This window comes from Crocuta crocuta, unplaced genomic scaffold (genome assembly GCF_008692635.1).
Source record: "Crocuta crocuta isolate KB4526 unplaced genomic scaffold, BGI_CrCroc_1.0 scaffold95, whole genome shotgun sequence".
NCBI lineage: Eukaryota > Metazoa > Chordata > Mammalia > Carnivora > Hyaenidae > Crocuta > Crocuta crocuta.
The window spans coordinates 7814083-7838022 of NW_027530971.1; the positions used below are offsets into that span (position 1 = coordinate 7814083).

The 23940-nt window shown below is 53.1% G+C and overlaps 1 protein-coding gene across 1 annotated transcript; it reads right to left on the reverse strand.

Annotated features, from left to right (window-relative positions):
• Positions 1 to 1667: 1667 nt before the first annotated feature.
• On the reverse strand, positions 1668 to 15344 carry AMBP (alpha-1-microglobulin/bikunin precursor). Its single transcript, XM_077769797.1, has 9 exons — positions 15156 to 15344; positions 13777 to 13919; positions 12027 to 12103; positions 11096 to 11212; positions 10529 to 10630; positions 9725 to 9771; positions 4114 to 4195; positions 2891 to 3058; positions 1668 to 2579 (listed from the first exon to the last, which is right to left on the reverse strand). The coding sequence occupies exons 1-9, from the start codon at positions 15270 to 15272 to the stop codon at positions 2359 to 2361; spliced, it is 1074 nt and encodes a 357-aa protein (XP_077625923.1). The 5' UTR covers positions 15273 to 15344; the 3' UTR covers positions 1668 to 2358.
• Between the last annotated feature and the right edge of the window lie 8596 nt (positions 15345 to 23940).

A 23940-nucleotide genomic window follows, 5' to 3' on the forward strand; every position in this document is an offset into this window, starting at 1 on the left:
GCCTTCCGCATGGTGTGCAAGGTGCAGTCCCAGAGCTGCTGGGGCGGATTTCAAAGGAATCAAGAAACCTTGGATTTTTTAACGAAAGGCCCACTTTTAATGTGTGGTTTTTTTTTTTTAATGTTTAAGAGGGAGAGACCATGTGTGTGAGTGGGGGAGGGGCAGAGAGCGAGAACCCCAAGCAGATTCTGCACTATCTGCAGAGTCCCTGGTTTGGGGCTCGATCTCACAAACCGTGAGCTCATGTCCTGAGAGGAAGTAAAGAGTCAGATGCTCAGATGACCGAGCCCCCCCAGGCGCGCCCGGAAGGCCTATTTTTCAATGGTGCATTCAGAACTGTAGAAAATAACTTTACGCCCCAGCATCGCAGGTCCTGGCTGCAGCTGGCCTTCCCACCTGCGGCCTGCTCCCTCTGGTTTTGGCACTTGTCCTTTAGGTCACTTCAAAATAGCCCTCTTCGAACCACCGTTGAGTGGCCAGCCCTGGTATGCGTGGCACGCGTGGAGGGAAGCAAGGTAAGGACACAAGATGTGATGACATTGGTCAGTTCCAGGTCGGAGAGCCTGTCCTTTCTCCCTGAACAGTCACCTGTGTCCCTGCCCCTGCCCCACCCACTCCTGCCCACAGAGTCCAGGCCATGACCACAGACATCGTCCCTCAGGACGGTCCTCTCTGTTGGAACCTCGAAGCCCCAAGCTTGGGACTTTGGGGGAGAAGCCGGGGGTCTTTATGTGTTCCAGCCAGGGGGCCTTCTTCCTTCCTGACGGGTCTCTTAAGCAAATGGGCTAATGGCACGAGAGGCACCCTTGACCCTTAGTGTGCTGCTCAGCCCGCAGCGAGGAGGTGTGCCTCCGTGGCCCGTGTCAGTGCTGCCAGGGCGGCGCGGGGCCGGGGCTTTTGTCCTCGGCGGCAGCGGGAGCGGCACCGGTCAGGGTTCTGCGTGGACGGAGCTCGCAGGACAGATTTCGAAGTCAGGTGTTTGTAAATCCAGCATATCTTGCCTGGAAGCTCCCGGAGTCACATTCTTCGGCTAAGTTGGTGACCGAGCCACCCTGGACAGCCCCTCTCCTCTTCCTCAAGGCAGGACAAGCCAGGCCAAGCTGAGGGCTGCCGGCTCTGGTCTGTACCTCGCTGGTTGTGAACAAAGGTCAGGGAACCTTCTCCTTCCGGGGCAAAGGGCCAGAGTGCCAATCCCAAGAGACGGGATGTCCAGGGCCCTGTGGAGAACAGCCCGAGGCGCCTTGGCCCCTGGCAGCCAGGGCTGGGACATGGCTGTGGCCTCGGTAAAATGCTGGCATGGGTGTCGGTGCCGCAAAGGGCAGGGGTTGTTGATTCGGGGAAGGCGGCCACTGGCCGTGACCTGCCCGGGGTCTGGGCACAGAGACCACGGTCCTCTCTTCTGAACTCCTGTCCAAACCTCTCCCACAAACAGGTCCCCACGGGCGTCTCTTCTTTTCTGGGCATAAGTCCCATTCGACAGTGTTGTGGAGTGAACAGAACAGCTTTGGGTCTCCATCTGCACAGCCAGTTTCACGTCCTGAGGACAAGTTCAGTCCACGTTTTCCCTTCCGGGGAAGCTGGGGTAACTGCTGTCCCCCCCCGGCTTTGTCTCCCCTCCCTGCTACAGCCCACACTTCCTGATGACAATGAACACTCACGACGCGGGGTTTCAGGAGTCTGTGATTTTGTTTTTATTTGAACCCGGGTTACCCGGCCCGGCCTGCCGTGGGGCACTGAGACAGACGCAGCCCGCACCCTTCCCGCCGCCGTGTGGCCCGAGGGCCGGTCAGTTGGCCAGGTGCAGCAGATCCTCGTCACCTGTGGACACAGAGAAGCTCGGCGAGTAGGTGAGGGGCTCGCCCAGGGGGTCTGAGGATGGGGACCATCGGGGAGGGGGACGCCTCACGGAGGAGGGAAGGCAGCTCCGGCCGACTTGGGGCCTGAGCCTGGGGCCCAAGCCAGAGGTCCTCTGCTGCATGACCCGTGGTCTCCAACCCGCACGCCACAGCACAATCTGGTCTTCGGCCCCTTCTCCCAGTGGGGACACGCAGCTCGGAAATCAAACGGCCGCTGCCCCCATGGCATGCTGTTACTGCGGTCATCACAGCACGGCCATCGGTCCTAGTGACAGCTGCCATCAGCCGGGTCCTCACTGGCCAGCCACTGTGAAATCAGCTACTCCTACGGCAGCCCCAGAAGGCAGGCCGGCTCTGCCCGGCTCGGGTCTGCCCGGCGCCTCCCTGGGCGCCCGGTCCCAGCTGGGGTTTCGCCCCATTGAACAGACAGGAACAGGCCCGGAGAGTGGATGGGCTGGTCATCTGGTGGAGTCTAGAACCCACCTCTTCAGACCCCCACGTCCTAGCAGGGCTCCCCCCCGACCCAGCAGCACCCACGGGGCCTCCTACCATCGCCGGGGACGCCACAGTACTCCCTGCACTCCTTCTCTGAGTAGAACTTGTTGCCATTGCCTCGGCAGCCACCATAGGTGAAGAGGACGCACTTCCCCTGGACGGCATCGAATGCCCAGAGCTTCTGGAAGGCTCGGCAGGGGCCGGTCACTATGGGGAGGTTGCAGGCCGCTGTGGGGGAGGAAGGTGTAGAGCGTCAGTCGTTCTTCGGCGCGGCTGACCCGAGATGCCCCGCAAACGGCCCGAACCAGGGTGCCCCGCTCGTGCAGAGCACCAGGTCCCTCTGGACTGGGAAGCTGGGGCCCACGGAAACCAGTCACCTCCCTGGGTCACCCACATCCAGATATGTGGTTCTCGTGACTTCAGGAAGCTTGCCCTGGATTCCACCCCTGGAACATCCTCTCGCTCATCTGGCAGGTGCCTTGTTGGGAGGATAGGGTTGTGGGGTGCCGCATGCATGGGGGCCGGGGGCCCGGGCTCACCCACGGTTCGGCAGGTCTGCAGACACTCCTTCTCTGAGGCGAAGTTGTTGCCATTGCCCAGGCAGCCGCCATATTGGAAGGTCTCACAGGCCATGGAGGAGCCGTTATAGAAATACCTCATGACCATCCCCAGGCAAGGGCCTTCTGCGTAGCCCAGCTGGCAGGCATCTGGGGAGGGGCAGAACAGCAGCTCTTACCGAGTGCTTACTGTATACCTGTCACCAGGCTGGATGCTTCACATGCACCATTCTAGTTTAGTTTTCCCCTCCGCACTCAGAGGAAGGATCGTCAACTCACTTTTATAGATGAGGAAATGGACTCTGAGAGGTAAAGCAACTTGCCCAGGGTCACACAGTGCTGAGATTTAAAACCCCATGGACTCCAAAATCAGTGCCCATTCCTCTCCATAACCCACCATCCCCTGTGTTGGTCTTGTCCATCCAGAGGCTAATAATAGCAGCTGACACACTCAGGGGCACCCATACCAGCCAGCCTGACCTCTCACTGAAGCCCCACTCCCATGCCTCTGCACCCTCTGCTCCTGCCCCCGGAGTGCCTTCCTCCATACACTCCTGCCTCGATACCTGGACATGGCATGAATTCCCCTTCATCCAGGAAGTCCTCCTTGATCCCGACTTCTCCATCTTCTGAGCTCCCCCACCGTCTGAGCTAACCATGCCTTTTGGGTCCATCAGTGTCTTCCCTGCCCGCCTCCCCTACCAGACCACAAGTTCCAAAAAGACACAGGCTTGTCTCCATGACCCCCAGTTCCCAGCACAGGGTGGAGCAGGGCTCAGCGTTTGCTGAGCAGGTTGGGGGTGAGTCGGTCGTGAACACTGTCCACTACACAGAGCATCCTCACATCCTCCTCCAACTCGCTCCTGCCAAAGCCCTGATAGTGGGCGCAGCAGGCTGTCATCCACTGCAGAGGAGCAAACGTAGGTGAGGAGGCCACACGGTGGCACAGATAGGGCCAGAACTCACTGCTCATCGTGGAGCAGAATGTTCCTGAGCCCAGGAACCACACCTTACGCTCCCCTCTTTCCCCTTACAGCCCCTGGCACCGCGCAGAGGCTTTGGTTTGCCTTTCCTAGCCCCAGTCCTTGGCCAGCGGACAAATAGGAAAGAGACTTCATGGTGGTGATGGCAGCCTATGTGAGCCACCCGTGGGCCCTTCCTCTCTGGCATGTGACAGAAGTGGTGGAAAGGCAAGCGGTCATTACCTTCCTTCTTGCTGAAATCCGTTACTAGCTGCCCGGTCCCTGATCCTTCCTCTTCCTGGGGCAGCACAGCCCGCCGGGCTCTCTGGGGTGGAGAGAAAGAGAAGCTGTTGTGGAGACCTTGCCACTTTTGCTCACCTGTACCCCCGGAATATATAAGAACCATTTGCTTTGGGAATCGGGACAGAAGCAGAGTTACTATACTGGTTAATGGACTGTTTTCCCAAAAGCATCAACCTGAATCCCAGAATGGGCATCACAAGATAAGCTTCTAGTCTGGTAGGAAAATCAGAACCATGAAGTAGAACACACACCGCCCCCCACCCCCTGCCCCCGCATCCAAATTCTAGGTGAAGTGCACACAGGAATAAGACAATGAGGGAAAGATCTATCTGAATTGGAACCACGGCAGAGGAGCATTTCCATGCCTGGAACTTGAAGGCATTTCTACACGGTGGAGTGCGGGTGTGACTGATTTGCAGGAAGAGCTGACCAGACCATCATCGCTAGTTGCTTACAAAGGAAAAGCCACCTAGAAGGTATGGAGAAGGGACCCCAGACTGACCCTGACACGCTTAGCTGTGGTGGGGGGTGGAGGGGACCAAAGAGCAGGGCAGCTACCGAGGCTGCCAACAGGTTCTCTGAGTGTAGAGGCAGAGGCCACTGAGGCAGGAACCCAAGGCCATTAAAAAGGGGATGAGCAGGGAAACTGCCAGCCAGCAGGCATGGGAGAGACTGCAATCTGAAAAAGTAAATCTGTAGTAACCTTCAGTGTTGCCCTTCTCCTTTTAAGGTGCAACTAAAAGCTGTGATCAGGGACTCCCAATGGTCTCTCAAGCTGCTTGCACATAGGCCTTCCTTGGTGAGGATGAAGGAAGAGATAAAAAATCGGGGCACAACTGAAATAGCTGCTCAGAAGGATCAGGTTGAGCTGCAGAAATATCTCCGTCACACGCAGGAGGACAGCAAGAAACAGGAGAAAACTTAAACCATCATTGACTTCAAGATGACACTGCATCAGTATCACAGGGGCCAACAGTTGTGGAAATGAACAGAATGAAAGAAGAAGGAAGTTACTGGAGATGGAAAGGATTTTGTTGAATTTTACTGCACTGTAGAGAAAATAAACTGGTTAGTGATTATAAGACATAAATTCACATAGTAGAAATTCCAGAAGGAGAGGCAATCGATATAGAAATAATAGAAGAAAACTTTTTGGAGTTGAAGAAAGACTTGAATTGTCCAATTATAAATGGAGGTCAAAGGGAATGAGGCAAGATTAACGAAGAGCCCCACCTAGACATTTCTTAGAGACAAAGGATAGAGAGCCCAATGGCCCGTGGAGTAAATAGCAGCATTAAATGACAGAAACTCCAGCGCAAGCAACATCTGAAGTTTACAAGAGAGAAAAGATTATAACCCAGTGATTCTGTACTCCTCCAAGCTGTTGACCATATGATAAACACAAATTTTTCAAATATGCAAGGATCCAGTAGTTTGCCACCCATGTGTTTATCCAGGAAAAAACAAAACAAAACAAAGACAAACTATATGGAATATTATAGAAATATTCCATAGCGCCTGGCTGGCTCAGTCAGCAGAACACGTGACTCTTTTTTTTTTTTTTATGTCTTTATCTTATTTTGAGAGACACAGACAAAGCGCAAGCTAGGGAGGGGCAGAGAGAGTTGGAGACACAGAATCAGAAGCAGGCTCCAGGCTCTGAGCTGTCAGCACAGAGCATGACGCAGGGCTCAAACCCACGGACTGTGAGATCATGACCTGAGCCGAAGTCGGACGCTTAACCAACTGAGCCACCCAGGTGCCCTGGGACACGTGACTCTTAATCTTGGGGGTTGTTCAAGCCCCACATGGAGCATAGAGATTACTTAAAAATAAAATCTTAAACATACAAAAAAGAAATATTCCCACCAATTGAGAGGGGAACTTAAGTACAACAAAATGGATGATGTGACAGCAAGAAATTATGGTAAATGATAAAGCCAATAAAACAGAGAGATAAGGTTAAATGATTGTTACAATGGTCACATAACTTAATGTAAATGTTAAACGTAATTTTCAAAACAAAAGGTGAAAAATATCAATGTCAACCTCAGATTACATCCACAAAATCAGACATGTGGGAAGCCTGGAAAGAAGAAATGGAAGGTATGCTAAATTTCCCTCAAAATTGCCTTTTCGAATTCCTAACAGCAAAATAATGAATTCAGAATACCAATCTCCAAATGTTCATCAACATTACTCAGTCAAGGAAAGGGACATAGTTTAAAGCAAAAAGTAAAACTGTTGATCTAGGAAAGAAATCAAGTATTTTGGAGCTGAACGGGATGGTCAGCTCCTAAGTCTGCCCTCTAACTCCTAAGTCATCAAATTTCTGATTATTCTAAGACTCCCAATCCTGAGAAAAGGAAATTGAGGGACACTATCTTTTTCCTCTCTTGACAGAGGAGTGGTGAAGATGATTTCTGGGAAGAAAGGAGGAGACAGACTAGAGACTGACTCTCTCTAAGTGAAAGTTCTGGGGTTACATGATCTAATGCACTGGGGGTGTTGACATGGGACAGATGTACATCACTGCCCTGACCAGGTGGAATGAACCCCACGTAGTTCTTCAAAAGAGAAAGCAAGCAAGAGTATTCCAACCAAGATGGCACACCATAGGAAAGCTCTTCCACCCCTTCTCCTTTCCACCCTTTCCTTGGACTTTAGAAACGTAGATGGAACACAAAATACCCAGACCTTAGACTACACTGGGTAGGAGGGAGCTCAGCTCAGTTTTATTGGGGAAAGGGTCAAGGAATCAATGAATCCCCCCAACCCCACCATATCACAACAGACAGGCCAAAACTAAGCAGGAACAAGATAAGAAAGAAATGGTACAGAAACTATCTAGACCTGTTTCTGAAATGAAAAAGTAGCCTGCACCAGAGGCAGAGCCTGACTGTGGTGGCCCCTGTCATGAACTGCCTAGACCCCCCCTAAGGAATGGACTTAAATTCCCAGCCTGAGCTGTCAGCCCCTGTTGGAAACTGCCTCAGCTAAGGGGACCCCTCTCATTCAAGGTCATGCTTCCTCCCCAGACTGATCCCCAGAACATGATCAACATCTGAGTATTAAGGCCCCAACCCTCAGCACCATCATGGGACAACTCCAAAGGGCTCCCCACCCCACCCCCAGTTCTAGAGCTCCCACATGGTTGGCTGAGGCATCATGACTACATCACAGCTCTGTTTCTCCTGCCCAATTCTCCCTTAACACCTTCTGTTCCACAGGTGTTGATCTGGGAAACTCCACCTATGACACCAATGTAGAAGAAAATACAACTCAACAAGCTGAAGGAAATTCTTCAATGGCCTCAAGCTATAGAATTACTTAATGAAAACATGTATGTATTAAAACAAGACTCGAAGACAAAAATGATACACAACAGAATACAATAAAAGATAAAATTCAGGCCTAGATTGAAAAAAAAACAACTGAGAACAAAGACAACATACAGTCAGAGCTAATGAATAAATGAGAAATAACGAGGAACCAAATAGATGCTGCTAAATGGAATGACTGTCCCAGAAGAAAGACTAGTGAGAATCCTGAGAGAAGCCCAGTGAATACAAATGAAAGCGACTGAGAACACCTAGGATGTGTGGAAGACAAAGATGCTCCAGGATGAGACAAGTGTTTCCCATAGTAGCAAAACCCAAAGAGGGAATAGAAGATGAATTCCACATAGTGCAAGAGAGTTCCCTAAAACACAGAAAAAATGTAATCTGTGGATGGGAAGGGTTCACTATTCCAGGAAATTTTGATATGGAAATCTCAACACCAAGATACCTCATTGTTAAGATACTGACTTTGGGGTGTCTTGGCTGGCTCAGTCAGTAGAGCGTGTGACTCTTGACCTCAGGATCATGAGTTCACACCCCACATTGGGCTTAGAGCTTACTTTAAAAAAAATAGAAAAAGAAAAGATACAGACTTCAAGGATAAAGTTTGTCCAGGCATCTGGGCAGAGGAAACAAACTGCTTACAAGAAGAAGAAATATCAGGCTGGCCTCAGGCTTTCCCAGAGTGATAATGAGGCTTGAGAACAATAGAGCAGTGCAGACAATGTTCTGAAGGGAAGGAAACATGATCCAAGAATGTGATGCCCAAAGCAAAATGCCATTCAAGTAATCTTCCCTGTTTGAGATAAATGGGCGGATTTATCTCAAACAGGGAAGAACCCAGGGATTAAAACACCCATGAACCCTCCTTGAAAACACCACTTGGTAAAGAAATGGCACTAGTGAAGAGATTAACAGAAATAAGTAACTCAAGAATGGAGAAGCTGTGATTATAGTCACTAAGAGTGAGTGTAGAATCCATGACAGAACTTTTACTCAGTGACAGCAAAAGATGGCAACAGATGCTAATTTGAAGTTCAAAAGTCCGCTCATTTTTTAAGTCAAATAAAACTACAACGAATGCTTTTTAAAACCCAAAATAGCATCTGTAATATCATCCCATTTAATAATAGTATGCCTAAATCTGGTGCATAAATCTGTGCATTCCTTCTATCTGTCCTTCCCTCCACATGAGCACATGCCAAATTTCCTGGAGTAATGTGAATATTGGTAGTTTTTGGGTGGTGGCGTTTTTTAAACTCTTATTTTATATCCTTTTCAGCATTATTTTAATTCTTTATTTTTATTTAGTTACCTTTTTTAAAATTTTAATTCTTTATAATGAGCACATGTTGGTTTTCATAAAATCAATGCTAGTTTTTCTTTAAAAATACAGAAGCAAACAAATAATATGTTAATAGTGTTGGTTCTATCTAGGAGTAAGGACACTGTTATTTTTTTTTTACTTTCTTGTATTTTAAAAAATTTTGAGACTATGTTTCTAATATATTTATAATCTATATTTGTTTAGAAACATGGCCTTGAAAATTTATACATGTATATGCACACCCACACCCACACCCACACCCACACACACACACACACACACACTTCAGTAGAATAATTCCAGATATATAATTTCCAAATAATCAGAGAAAAAAAATGAAGAAAGCTTAATCAATATGGTAAAGGCAGGAAAATGAAACAGAAGAGTAAGGAAGCTCAAAAACTCCAAAGGCAGAATAGGAGAGGAGTTGGCTGAGAAGCTGTCTGCTCTCAGGATTGCTGATGTTTTTAGAGATCAATTGACTTTATCTTTTATTTACTAAGCGCTGAGTATCATCGTTTCATTATTGAGTATTTTGCTGATTTTAAGCATTATGCTAAGAACTTTTCCAATACGTCATGAATTGTAGCCCATGGAAGGTTAAGTGTAACTACCCCATTTCACAGATGAGGAAAAGTGAGGTCTGGATGGAGCAGCAACTGGCCCAGATGGTAGATCTGAGATTGAGCCCTGGGGGGGGGGGGGGGGGGGGGGGGCANGGGAGGGGGGAGGAGGTACTGACTTCAAGACCCCATGCCTATCACTGCCTTCTCGCAACCTCTCTTAATGACCCACGCACCACCACAGGGGGGGACCTAATAAGCAAGGGCAGCAAAAATCAAGCAGGCAGGGTGGGGATGGGGTGGGAAAAAGAGGTGCTCACCATGAGTGGAGAGGGCTCTGGTTCCTGCTCCCCAGGGATACACTCACCTAGGCCAGGACAGGAGAGAGAGATGAATAAGAGGGCCAAGGCCCAGAGAGGGCTTTGTGTCTTTCATCATGCTGCTGACTGCCAGGTGGGCACTCCGCTGGGAACTGTCTTGTGCGTTAGCCCACCTCATGAATGGCTCCACTCACATGGCTTGCTCAAGGTCATTCATGGGAAAAGCGACAGGCTGGTGGCTGCACCAGCATCGCCATCAGCACCCTCACAAGAACAGCAATGGCTAACACTTACTGAGCACTTACTAGAAACACTGGGCACGGTGCTGTTGTATTTAAAGGCTTTATCTCGCTGACTTCTCACAGCAACTTATAAGAGAGGCAGTGTTATGCCCCATTTTACAGCTGAGGAAAATAAGGCTCCAGAAGGTTGACTAGCCAGAAGCCATACAGCTCAACTTGAATTTCAGACTCTATTTCAAGCCCATACTCTTGACCCCAGTACTGGATTGTCTTCTAAGAGGTACCTATGGATTCTGGCTATAACCTCACTTTAACAGGTGGCACTAGGCTGAATGCCGAACTGGTTCCAGTCTCAGCTCTGCCAAGTACGTTTGCTGTGTGACTTGGAGCAAATGTGGGGCCCCCAGCTACCTTCTCTGTAAAGAGGGGAGGGGACTATAATCCTACTTGTCACAGAGGGTTACAGGAAAGACCCAGGGCCTGGGAAGGTGTTCTCTGAGGGTCGTGAAGGGTGAGGAGGAGACAGAAATGTGAGGTGGGGTGGGGGTGGGGTCTCATTTACCTTTGTCAGCCATCGTGAAGATGGAGTCCTCGGGGATCCCCACACCCAAGGCAACCTCCCTGAACTCCTGCAGCAGGCTTTCTCGAAGCTGTGGCTGTCGCCCTGCAAGGGGAAGCAGAGAAGACACCTAGCAAGACTAGCAAGGCCTGGGATTATCGTGCGCAGTGACTGCCCCTTAGAAGCTGAAAGCTCTCAGCCCAGTGTGATATCCTCAATACACTTATGGAAAGATTGGCTCCACCGAGAAAAGGTGTCCCTCCCAGACTCCCACCCAGGTCTCCCAAATCTCCACACATGACTTTTTCTGCTGGTTCTGTTAAGGGCCTGGAAGCTCTGGAATCCTCTGGGTCTAGAATTTTAAAGACCAAGAGAAAAGGCTTCTACCTCAGATGGAACACTGAGCTCTGCCTCCTCCAGGGAGAGTAAATGTTTCCACCTTTCCCACAACTGAGTTTTAGCAGAAGAAAAGAGCCAAACTCCCGACTCCTCCCCACTCCACTGTCCCTAAATCACAACAGGCCCCTCCCACCCCCAACTCCTGCGGTCTTATCTAATCCACGCCTTTACCATAGAGCTTGGCAGTAATGGTGGGCCCATGGTGGTGGCTGAATTTCTTGGTCAGTAAGATGGCGTACTCATCATAGTTGGTGTGGACCACATAGGACTCCATGGTGATGTTCCATCCTGCACGAGATGCAGGAGGCCAAAGGGATCAGTTGTCAGAAGGCTCTTCTAGCCTGAGTTCCTTCACCTATTCACCCATACATCACCTGGTCATCCATCCTTCTATCTCCATCCGTCTCCTCCATATATTTATCATTGATTCATCCACCATCATCCCATCCGTCCGTCCTTTCCACACATCAGACCATTTCCCTCCTTCTTTCCTTCTCGTCTTCCCCCCTTCCCCTCTCTCCCCTCTTCTTTCCTCCACCCTTTAATCCATCAATTTATCTGTTAGATGTCAGATTAACTCACTTATCGGCCATCCACATATGTGCTCAATTACCAATCCTTTGCTTATTTTCTCACTCATTTATCCAACCATCCACCTACCCAAACATTCATATATTCCACTTCTAACACGGTTATTTGACACATAAAGCATAGTCAATAAACATCTGCTGGGTGAATGAATAAATTCACATCCAAGTCCCTCTGTCCCTTAGCACCATGCACACCGTACATGGTAGATGCTTAGCACAATTTTTATCAACGGATTGCAGATGCCGACCACGAATGCTGATGAAATCTTGATGCTGCCATCAGAATTCAGTGACACTCCTTTCATTCTGGATGCTCACGAGTACAGGAGAGAGAAGGGAGAGAGGGGAAAGAGGAGGACTATATACAGAAAGCCCAGAAGACATCTCAGGAAAATGGGAGGGAAGGCTGTAGGGGCACAGAGAGCCGAGGCAGAAGGAAAAACAGGTTAAGGCACATCAGGTTCTTTTTCAGCAAAGGGGAGAGCTTGGAGAATCCCTCCAATTCAACTTACTAGATTTATGATAGAGGAACTTTCCGTCAGTGTCTGTTTTCTCATAAGCCCCGGAGATCTCCTCGCAGGTGCCTCTCCTGGAGATGTACAACCAAAAGAAAGGTAACTGCTGGTAGAGACTGTGGTCCCCGCACCCACTGTCTCACAGATCCTCTCCACATTTTACTTTTGTAAATTGGAAAGCAGCACCTCCAAGTATCTTGTTTAATCCTCAGGGAAGTCCTAGGAGACCCATTCACATACAAGGGAACAGAGGGACAGGGAGAAAGGGACGAATCCGTGCCACCCCTTCGGCAAAGCCAGCCCTGGACATCAGCTTCCTGAACCAAATCTGGCCATCAGACTGACACACGGGGAGGGGAGAGAGATGAATGAATGCTTTCACTCATTCATTACCCTGTGTCTCTCTGGCCCCAGGTCCCTCTGTGAAATGGGAATAATGACACCTCATGTGGCAGTTGTGAGGATCCAATGAGATACTATTAAACAGCTTTGGGGCACCTGGGTGGCTCAGTGAGTTAAGCGTCCGACTTCGGCTCAGGTCGTGATCTTGTGGTTCGTGGGTTTGAGCCCCGTGTTGGGCTCTGTGCTGACAGCTCAGAGCCTGGAGCCTGCCTGGATTTGGATTCCATGTCTCCCTCTCTCCCTGCCCTTCTCCCATTTGCTCTTTCTCTTTCTCTCTCAAATATAAATAAACATTTTTTTAAAAAACAGCTTAGAATAAGCACTACGCACGTACTAGCTGTTGTTACGGTGACTGTTATTTATCTCATTAACATTTTTTGAGCAGCCTCTATGTGCCAGGCACTGTGCTACAGGCTGAGGATACAGAGGAGGGCCAGAGGGACTCTGTCCCCTCATGGACGTCAGAACTGAGCAGGGCCCATGGGCAGGCCAGAGGCAGATGCGGTCAGTGTGCTAAGTGCCAAGTGGGGAGAAGCAGGAGGTGCTCCAAGAGCACAAAGGAAGGTGTGTAGCCTGAGCCTTGGTGGTGGTGGCGGTGAGGGTGGCAGTCAGGGATGGCTTCCTGGAGGAAGTGACATAGAACCTGAGTCTTAAAGGATCCATAGGAATTAGCCTGGGGAGATGGGGAGAGTTTCTGCCAACAGAAGGAACATCGGGTGCAAGAGGGTGGAGGGTTTCAAGGGCTGACAGGTCTACTTGGTGGGTCACGGAATCCCTGGTGAATGCTGGGCGGGGCCTGGAAGGAGCTGAATTTTATTCCCAGGGCAACAGGAAGGTATGGAAAGGTTTGAGCAGGTTCGAGTTTTCAAGAGATCTTTTGTTTGCTGGGTAAAAGGTTTGGGATTAGAGGTGTGGAGAAGTGTAGAGACGGGTGGTATAGTCAGCCAGGGAAGAAGGGCAGGGTGCGGATGGTAAAGAAGGGGCCAGCGGACAGCCTGGAGGGATTTAGGAAGAGAATGGACAGGGCCTGACGGTGGACTGACCAGCAGCAGCAGAGAGAGGAGTCTCCACCCCTCCCTCCACCCAGGTTAGGTCCTGGGGGTTGGGAGGGCGCTGACTGGGCTTAGGGACACCGCAGGATCGAGGGCAGGTTGCGAAATAGGCATGTGTCAGGGCTCTGCCTGGAGGAGGGCGGCAGAGCGCCCTGGAGCTCAGGAGCCAGGTCCCAGCTGGAGGTGGAGACCTTAACTCTCCGGGACAGTGTGGGGACAGAAGCTGGGGAGGGGTGGCAGGGGGGCCCTGGTCCCTCTCACCGCCCCCCGCCCCGGCCCATCCCCACTCTCACCGCCAACGAGTGCTGGTCATGCTGATCTCCTTGTCCGTCGCCCCCTCACCCAGCACCAGCGTGCTCATGGACATCCTGTCCATGAACTTCTTCAGCCATGGGCAGGTGGAGCCAATGGCCACGTGGAACCATTTCCCGTAGATCTAGGAGACAGCCGCGAGCTCTGAGGATCTGGATTTGCCTCGGAGCACAAAGACGACTGGCCAGACACCTGCCCCCCTCCCTCCTCTCGATGCTAAGGATCAGTTGTGATGTCCAGTAGCTAAGTGGAGGCCATTCAACTTCAAGGACAGACGGAGCCTAACGGTGGAACTTCCGTGATCATGGCAAGCCTAGGAAAGGCTTCCCCCGCTCGGGAAAGACCTTACTCTGCTTCGGCACAGGATCTGTGCTGCTCACGGGGATGAGGCACAAATCCCCATGGGTGAAGGTCATGATCAACCACCGCCCCCGGAGCAGCACTCCTGTCTTTCACTCCTCCGGGGACAGGGAGCTCAGCATCTGGGAGGTAGCCCACAGCTCTGTGTTAGAAATGATCTCCTTTCCTTGAACTAACAATTCGGGGCAAGCCTGCCGCCCCTTTCTCCTGCACACTGGGCAAAGGGTTGGAAGAGCCCTCACATCCCTGAAGACCCCAGTGACCCTCCTATGCTTCGCCATCCCAGACGACCACAGGACCCTGCTCCTCTGGCCCCTCCACCCACAGCCCTTGCTTGCCTCTGAGCACAGACAAAATCCACAGCTGGAAGGGTCTGAGAGCCCCTCATACCCACATGCAGACTGAGCCCCAGGCGGGCAAGGTCCTGTTCAAGGTCACCCGGTGACTGGGGACAGAACTGGGGCTGGAAGGTGGTCCTGGGGCTCCCCCACATACCACTTAATGCCCAGCCCCCTTAACCCCATCGGCCTGATCTCCATCCTGTTCTTCTTCTCCGCATCATCCCTCATGTCTGCCCTGTGCCACCCCAGATCTCAGTCCACAGCCAGGCCTGGTCATGGGGGTGGTGGGGAGAGGGAAGTGGCTGAAGGTGAAGGGCTGGGGAGGGGGGCAGGAAGTCACGAACAGCTAAGCCCTGTGAGGGGGCCGCAGGGGCAGCGGTCGGCACGAAGCCTTTTCCGGGCTGGGCAGGAATTGAAGCACAGGTTCCCCCAGCCGACCAAGGGGGCAGGTTCACACCTGAGGGTGTAGGACTCAAGAGACCATCAGCTCAGAGGCCCACAGAATGGCAGAGGCATAAGATTGTAGTTTCGGCGAATCTCGGACGGTCCTGCGGACACCCCCCCCCCACCGAGTTCCAGAGGGGAAGACTCCCCCCCTCACCCCGCAAGGCCCACCTGCTCGGACACCCTGCCCTCGCCGCCGGAGAGGCCAGCCTTACCCTAGAGACAGCGAAGTTCTCTTGCACTTGGATGTCGTTGGGTGGCATCAGCACGGGACTGGCACTCACCACCAGGCAGGCCGTGAGCAGCAGAAACGGGGCCCCGAGACTCCACATGGTTCTGGGCTCTTCTGCCTCGGGGTCACTCACAAGCTCAGTCAGTCTGGGGACAGAGGAGCCACCGTCTCTGCCTGCAGCAGCTGTGAACTAAGACCGGGCAGGGGGCGTGCAGCTTGTAGGTGACCTTGCTATTTGCCCCGCTCAGCCGGGACCAATCAGGGCCCCAAGGCCAGGTCTGTGCTGATCGATCCCTTGTAGCGCCCTGTCCGGGGTCAGTAGTCCCAAGGGCCCAAGGTGGCTGTTTCAGAGGAGGCGCTGACCAAACACAACGTGGCCCAGATGCAGCCCAGGGCTGTGTTCAGGCTCCGCAACGGCCCCTGGAGAGACCTGTAGCCTCTCCTGCTGGGTCATTCATTCCACCCGGACCTCACAGTACCGTGAGCCAGCAGAACGGGCCTGACTGGGCCCCTTCCCCGCGTGGGAAACGAGACCCAGGGAGAAGAAATGACACAGCAGAGACCACGCAGGAAGGCCAAGGCGTAGCCCAGACTAGAACTCAGGCCTCCTGTCCCCAGAGCTCCCGGTCTGACTCCTGGCTTCCCGCGGCCCTAGCAAATACCAGCAGGAACAATGATGATGAGAGCAGCTCCCATCCACTGAGAAGCTACTATGCGCCCACTGTGTACCAACACTTTACACACGCCACCGGACTGAACTCAGTCCCCACCGCAGCCCCAGGAAGTCGGTGCTTTTTTCCCTTTAAAGACAGAGGACTTGAGTCTCCGAGGCGTAAGGTGCCTGGCCCAGGGCCGCTCTGCTGGGACACAGAGCTGCTGGGGCGGGAGGCACTGGGTGGTGGTTGAGAGCACGGGCTCGGGAGGCAGAATGCAGCCCCTGCTGGCCTTGGGCAAGTGACTTTCCCTCCCAAGTGCCTTGGCTTCCTCATCAGCTAACGGGGATAACAGTTCCTGGCTCACAGCACTGCTGTGAGGTCATGGGCATCGAGCCTGGCGAAGCACAAAGGCAGTGTCTGCACATGGTAAGTGCTGCATGTGTTGGCAGCGGGTTGAACAATGTCCCCTGCAAACTTCATGGGCATCTGGAGCCTCAGAATGTGACCTCATTGGCAGATGTCCTTAGTTAAGGTGGGGTCATGCCGGAGGACGGTGGGCCCCACAATCTAATGACTGGTGTCTTCGCAAGAGAAATGGGAGGGAGACTCAGACACACCGACACAGAGGGACGGCCAGGGAAGATGGCCAGGTGAAGACCAGGACAGAGATGGGAGTCAGTGACAAGTCAGGGGACTCCAAAAGCTGCCCGCAGCCACCAGAGGCTAGGGAGAGGCAAGCACGGATTCTTTTCTTGAACCTTCAGGAAGAATGTGGCCCTATTGACAACTGAACTGTTGAGAGATTAAATTTCTGTTGTTTTAAGCCACCCAGTTGTGGTGCTTTGTTAACGGCAGGCACTTAAGGAACTTTATAGTGTTCATTAAACAATTTAAATGAGAATATTAAAAAAAAAAACCTAGGCCTGTTTGTCTCCAAAGCTCAAACTCTTGCCAGTGGTTGCTATAGGTCCTTCCTTGAAGATCTGTTTGCCAGCAGTCAGAGCTGCTGTCCTCACTTCCTCCCTGTTCTTGACATAGAACATTCCACCCTCACCATAGCCCCCTGCTACAGCTGGGCATGGCCCCTACAGACAGGGGGTTCCAAAAGCAAGACCCGTGCTCATGTGAGATCCCGGGAATTCTTCTCTGCACAGGCGCACCGACAAAGGATGGGTCATGTCCCCTCTGTAAGAGCCACCCGCTACCTTCTTCCACCAGTATCAGGTACAAACACGTCCTCTTCCTAAGTGAGTGTGTTTCCTTTGCCCCGTCACCGACAGCTTGGCTACTGACGGCATTTCCTTTTTGCCTTGGCTGCCAGGGAGCTCAAAGCCGTTACAAGTTTAATCACAGCAATTGTCTCTGCTTAGATTTCTGGGACAATTACCTTCCCTCTTGTTCACAAAGTCTGTCGATCTTTTATGGTTTGGCTACTGGTGGTAGTAAGGTAGTAAGAGGCAGTCTGGTTTAAGAGGCGTTCAGAGAACTGGGAACCGGAAGCCCTCACTTCTTTTCTGCTAACTTCGTGCGTGACTTTCCCTCTCTGAAGCCCACTTTCCTCGTCTGTAAACTGAAGATAACAGTCCTCGTTCTGGCTGCCAAGAGGTCAAGTGAGGCAGTGTGGGAAAGTGCTCTGTAAACTGTCCACCGTCCAGTATGTGTGACGGGCTCCAGGGCTCTGTCTTCGGAGAAGCCAAGCTGGTACAAAAGGAAGAGACAGCAATGACTTGACAGGAATAGAGCCCTCAGAGCCATGCAGGCTGCCCACAGCCCCATCGTGGCTCACCTGACCTTCCCAGCGGGTCTGCCTTAGGGTTGTCAACCCCACAGGCCCCCCAGGAAAGCCAGGGCACACAAGGGTAGACACAAATCCTGGTCTCTCTTGAGCAGGACTGTTCATTCAGCCACACAGCCTCTCCTGGGGGAGAACGGAGGCGTGGATGTTGATTGCTTCGCCTGCCTCTGGGGATGTTTGGCCTCCTGAGATTATTAACCAGAGCAAACACAGAGAGCAAACCCTTCTGGAGCCCATCTGGACTTTGAGCTGCTTTTTAAAAATTAACCCTGGGCCATAGGGTGCAAGGCCGGCAGCGGTCTGGAGGTGCTGACCCCTTTCCCCCTCTGGCCATCGGGGTGGGAGGGTGGAGGCTCTGGGGCCCCTGGCCTCCTGGGGGCCTCAGAGCCCAAGAGGGCACAGGAAGAGGCCACCTCCGGAAGCGGGGGGAGGACCCATCCCTGCAAGAGGCCTCAGCCCCTCAGACATGCCCCCTGCAGCAGGAATGGAGGGCCATTTTTAGATGAACACATGAGGCTCAGGGAGGGAATGGGATGCTCAAGGCCGAGCTGGGGGCCACACTGGCCTGGCTCTGGTGTCCTGTTTCCTCCATCACTTACACATTTACTCACTCACTCACCAAGTTTGCACTCTGTGCCTGGTGCTGGGGGTAGGAGGCAGCACAAGACAGACCTCCCCGCCTCACTCCCCACGGGGGCAGGGCAGGGAGGAGAGGATTAGACAGAAGGTCCCTGAAGCGATGGGGGGAGCAGCGGCCAGGGGAGGGAGTCTAACCCAGAGAGGGGCTCACCAGAGGAAAGTGCACAGGGGCCCATGGAGGGAAGACGGGGTGTTCCGGAAAGGGACAATGGCAGCCATGGAGGTGGCCAATGGAGAGACAGACACAGAGATGCATTTGGAAAGCAAAACCCAACCAGCCAACCCACCAACCGTCAAAACCACGGAGCTGGAGCTTGGAGGGGGAGGGGAGACAAGCGGTGAGAGCGAGGCTGGGGAGACGGCCCAGCAGCCAGGGCTGTGACGCCTGGCCAAGGGATCTGCTCCTTAATCTGGGGCATATGTGAAGCGCCAGCAGGTTTTCAGAAGGGAATGGCCGCTCAGGTTTGTATTCGGGGGAGCTCCCTGAGGCGGTAGTGGAGGCAGGAGGCCCAGAAAGCAATGCCCTACATGCTTTTCCAAGAAGAAGGAAGGACCCGGGGACTGGACCAGCAGGGATGTCAGAGACACTGGGTGGGACTAAGGCCAGAGGCGTGGTCAAGGGTCAGCCTTCTGCTGCTAATGATGGACGGGGATGGTGGGGTGAGCTTCCTTCCCCACGAGGAGGTACCTGGCCCCAGACCTTCTCCCAGATCCCTGACTCTGCCCAGCTCCCTTGGACTCAGCACTCTGACCTGTCCCTTCATGGCAAAGTCGGAGGTGGGAAGCACGGGGGACCCCAGAACCTGCTTCGGGAGAAGGGACGTTCTCACTGCTCAGCTATCTCTAGGCTTTGTTACTTCTTCCCTACAGATGAGCCCCCGCCCCTGTGACGCACTCGGGCAACTGTGGGGCAGTCGTTTCCTTCCCCTTCCTTCCTCATCTAGACCTGCAAACTGAGACACAGATGAAATAAGAGCTCAAGGAGGGACATTTGTGAAAGTGCTTCCACCTCCCCAAGTGTACATACATACTGGAGGGACCTGTGTCATCACAGGCACTTAGCATAGCAGAAGTGAATTACGGGGCAGGAATCACAGTGCTGGAAGGCGCAAGCGCCCCATGTCCACTAGAGGGCAGCAGAGAACTTCTGGAAAGCCCACCCTGGTTTGCTCAGCGGGCTCTATAGAGACCAGGAGCCTGAGGCCTAGAGCAAAGGCCCACAGAAGTTGCAACCAGCTCTAGAACCCAGCCTTCCTTGCCCCAAGGCCACTTAAAACCCCCTGAGGAGTGTAAAGCATTCGGCTTCTACCTTGCCCATCCCCAGCCCAGCTATAGAGCTGGATGCTTAGAGGGGGCCCTTTTAGAAACCGTTTCCTGATTCTCCCAGTGAACCAGCCTGGGTACCCCTGCTCTAGACCCCAAAGGCTGATTACATTCCTATCAATGTGCCAGCCAGGCCCCATGCTGAGCGCCTCGCGAGCACATCCTACTCAATCCCACTGAGGCCCCATCATTTTACGACAATGGTTGCTCTATTTTACAGATAGGGAAACTGAGGCTAAGGGCTCAAGTAAACAGGTGTCAAAGGTCACCCAGCCAATGAGTAGTGATTCAAGCTCAGATCTGTGTCCCTGACACCTACATCACTCTGCCAGCCTCCCAGACCCTGTACCCTGATAAACAGGACCTTGGGCCATGCTCTTCCAGACACCTGGGGCAGAGGAGTGGGTCATCTCCCTTCACCAGAGTCCTCGGTGCAGGAGTCAGGCTCCCAGAGCTTCTCCCTTCCCCAGGGAAGGGCATGGCCCGTGCAGGTCACGCCAACACCTGACCCGGCTCTTCCTCCCTGGGGCCCAGCAGTATGCTGGCCACCTCGCAGGTGCTCGGCCAATGGACTCATCAGAACTGTGGAGGATGGAGGTCAGACCTTAGGGAGGACCACCCAAGTAGAAGGCAGCTGAGGGAGCTGGAGAATTGGAATCACCACTCCAAGTCCTTAAATAATGATCATTGAGTGACTGGGAGGTTCCCTGGCACAATCCAAAAAGCAAAGAGCCTTGGCTCTGTGGTGGCTTTTCCTTGTGTCCCCAGTTTTCAGTTCGTCTGTGTATCATGGCTGGGAAGACTCCCAGGCTTCATGGAGCAGAGCGATGGTCAAGCAGGTGAACTAACTGTCTCCCAGATGGACCCGGGTCCTGGTCCCGGATGTGCCCCCTCCCCCCTGCCTGATCCTGAGTGACTTCACCTTTCTGGATCTGAGTTTCTCCCTCATCAAATGGGGTTGATCAGAGCTCATGGGATGTAGCGGATTAAATGACAGGGGACAGGTCGTGTTCTCGCTCCCTGAAGGAGAGGAGGGAAGAGCGCCCTTGGAGGTTGCCAGCCTAGCTTCCTGCTTGTGGGAAAGGTGAGCTTAGCCTGGAGAAGAGGCTCGCAAAGTGAGACACTGTGGAGCTGAGGGTCCTTGAGATCCAGGGACAGTGTGTGGCCCACTGTCTGCCCTCTGAAGAGAGGGCTTTCCCACAGGAGGGAACTTCCAAAGACCTGCTCGTGTCCAGGAAGATGACAGAGGCATTATCCTGCTCTTCAGAGGCTGGTCTTATCTGCCCATTCAAGCGGGGCCTCCAGGGACCTGCCCTGACCCCCGACTGCCTGAGCTGATATCACCCAATGTCCGCAGATGGAGAAAACAGCTCTCTTCCGAGACCTCGAGGCAAGCTGGACTCTGGAAAGTCCCACTGGCTCTTGCTCAACAAAGACAAATGAATCTCTCTGTTAGCCCTGGGAGGGCAGCAGGGACCCTTCCCTGGGTCTGGCACTGGGCTACGGTCCCAAATGGCCACCCTCTCCCTGCAACTATCCACGTCAGAAGAATCAGTCACCTCGTAAGAAGGTGCCGGCAGAGCGGGTATCAACAAGTTCACTGAGCCTGAAATAACCAGAGAGCAGATATTGACATAATTCCTCTTCTGAAAGTACCGGAACATTGTATGTTTATGCTGAAAGCACCGTTATTAACAGTAACGGTAATAATAATTAGCATTTACATAGCACTGACCATGTGGCAGGCTCTGTCCTCACGGTTTATATGGATTCGTTTAGTCCTCATATCATATCCTCTATCAGTGCTTGTCAACTTCTCACTGGATAAATCAATCTTATCCCCACTTTACCGAGGAGGAGACTGGGGGCCAGAGAGGTTACCTGCCTTGCCCAGGCTCTCACAGCTGTGAGTTGGGCAGACTGAGGCTGAGAGAGGGGGTGGGTTTGCCCAACGTTCAGCTTGGAGATCACCTGACCTTCATCCTGGCCACCAGTAGAGCGGGCCTGGCCTTGAAGTGGGACCTAGTGAAGCTGTGACAAGTGACAGACCGTGTGATCAGAGCCCAGGCTGAATGAAGACCCCTGAGGACGACAGTGCCGGCCCACCTGCAAAGGTCTTCCTTGCCAGCCCACCAGCGATGGCCAGGGCGTGGATCCTGTGGCTCACACAGTAGGTCTGTCGCTGAGCAGGCTTGGAACCCCCGTCTCCTGACTCGGGTCCTGGTCTTGAACCAGCGCACGGCCCGTTTACAACTCCCAGCGGCTGCCCCTCCTCTCACAGCCAGACACCCCCACCTACACAGGCCTTCCCCACCATTAACATAAGAGGCATCTTTGGAAGCTCAACAAGGAGCCGACCATGAGAAAAGGCATCTAAGGGAACACAAGATACCCCTCCTCAAAGGGGCCGAGATCAACATGCGGTTACAAAACTGAGTATGAGCCTGGGTCAAATGTGTCACTAGACAAAGGGAAGAAAGGCCCTGAGACAAGGCAGGACACGTGCACGAGGTGACAGGAGACTGGTGTGGCCAAAGCTGGGACAGAGTGCGACGTCCCTGGCAGCAGGGTCTCCACGCTCGCTCAGGCCCTCTGTGCCTGCCGGGGTCTACCCTGGGGTGGATCGCCAGGACCTGGCTTGGAAACACCAGGACCCACAGGCATGTCCTTCCTAAAGCTTGTCCTCTTGTGATGCTTCCAGCCACGCTGCTGTTCCCACACTGGCTGACAGGTGGGGCCCCTGAGGTTCTGGAGAATTCAACCAGGGCTCCAGACACCGAGACGGATCTCTCGCTTTGCCAGCTCTGCTGAACACCTCCACCCCGAGCTAACAAGGCAAGAGAAACCCTCCCAATTTCTACACAGAGTTTTAAAATTTCCAAGAGGCCATTTAAGGATTTGGGATTCTGGAAAATTCCTACAGTGCTTCAGGATTTCCAAGAGCTTCCCTCAGTTCGGATGTACCAGAGACCTTCTAGGTTTCTGGAGAATGACTACCCTATCTCGTGGGGCCAGAGAACCGCCCCCAAATCCTGGGGAAGGCCTACAGCTCTCAGGGTTCCAGAAGTATCCTCTGGAGCTCTCAAGCTCTCAGTAAGGACCACTGGACTTGAAGCGTCTGGATACGTTACCAGGGTCCTCTGAAATTCCTCCCGGGTTTCGGGATTCTGGACAAGAGGCGGTTCCAGAGTGAGGGTGTGGACCAGGAGACGGACACACGGCCTATGCGATGGGGGGCTGGAGACTGGTCCCCTTGAGTCTGTCTCTGAGGAAGTTAAGTGGGGGAGCCTGCTGAGCTGGACCAGGAGACTGGAAAACCATGGCTGGCTCTATCCAGCGGGAGGAGGAATCATCCAAACACGAATGAACCAGCAAAAGCCAGGGTCCCCCTGGGTGGTCCCTGTCTACCCTCCCGAGGCAGCTGAGGAAGGTTCTCACGCTCGGTGCCAGGGACCTTCCCCGCCTGCAGCCGAAGGCCTCCCAGCAAGCCGGCCCCAATGATACTGTGAGTGAGATAAGGGCTCCAGGGAGGAGAGGAGCCCACGCTCAGACCTGCCGAGCCACCCAGGCAGAGGGGGCACCAAAATTACCTAGAGCAGAAAAAAGTGACTTCATGGCATTACCCAGGCTCCCGCCCTCCTTCAGGTTGCTGCATGAACGTCCCCTGCACGAGCCCCATCCTGATCCCCCTCTTTAGAACTGCACCCAGCCCGGCAGAGGGACCTCCTGGCCATATCGTGCTCCATGGCACTGATCACCGAGCACCCGTGCATTCTGCCCATTTTCTCGCTTCCTGTCTGTGTCCTGTGAAGGGAAGGATTCTTACGCCATGCTCAAGGCTGGCCCAAGTGGGCTCTTGATAGGTATTTGTGGAACGAATTTTTTTCTGCCATTCTGAACGAATTTTTGTTGATCTCATCAAATGGTCCTATTGGCTGAATGCTGCTTTGGGCTAAATGGTCTGCAACACGCAAAGCCTTGTGCTGTACTCTTTCCATCGATACGTGGACTCGGTCTCCAGGGCCGTCCAGGGAGGGGGTGCTATCGCTGCGTCTATTCTGCTGAGGGCAGGGAAGCCATTTGCCCAGGCTCACTCACAGTTAAGCGAGGAGGCACGATTTGAATGCATGTGGCCCCGTGTGTGAACTTAACCACAGCCCACTCTGCGGAGCCCGGCCGTCTGTGGCGTCTGGTTATTTCGCCACGTCCCGGACTCTGCGTCCGCGAATGCTGGCCTTCCACTAAGTGTCCGTGATTGAACACCCCCGGTGCCCAGTCCCATGTCTTGCCTTTCACTACCTGGCCGCCGCGAGCCTCCTGGGCAAAGCCTGCTTGTCCCGTCAGTCCTGTTCACA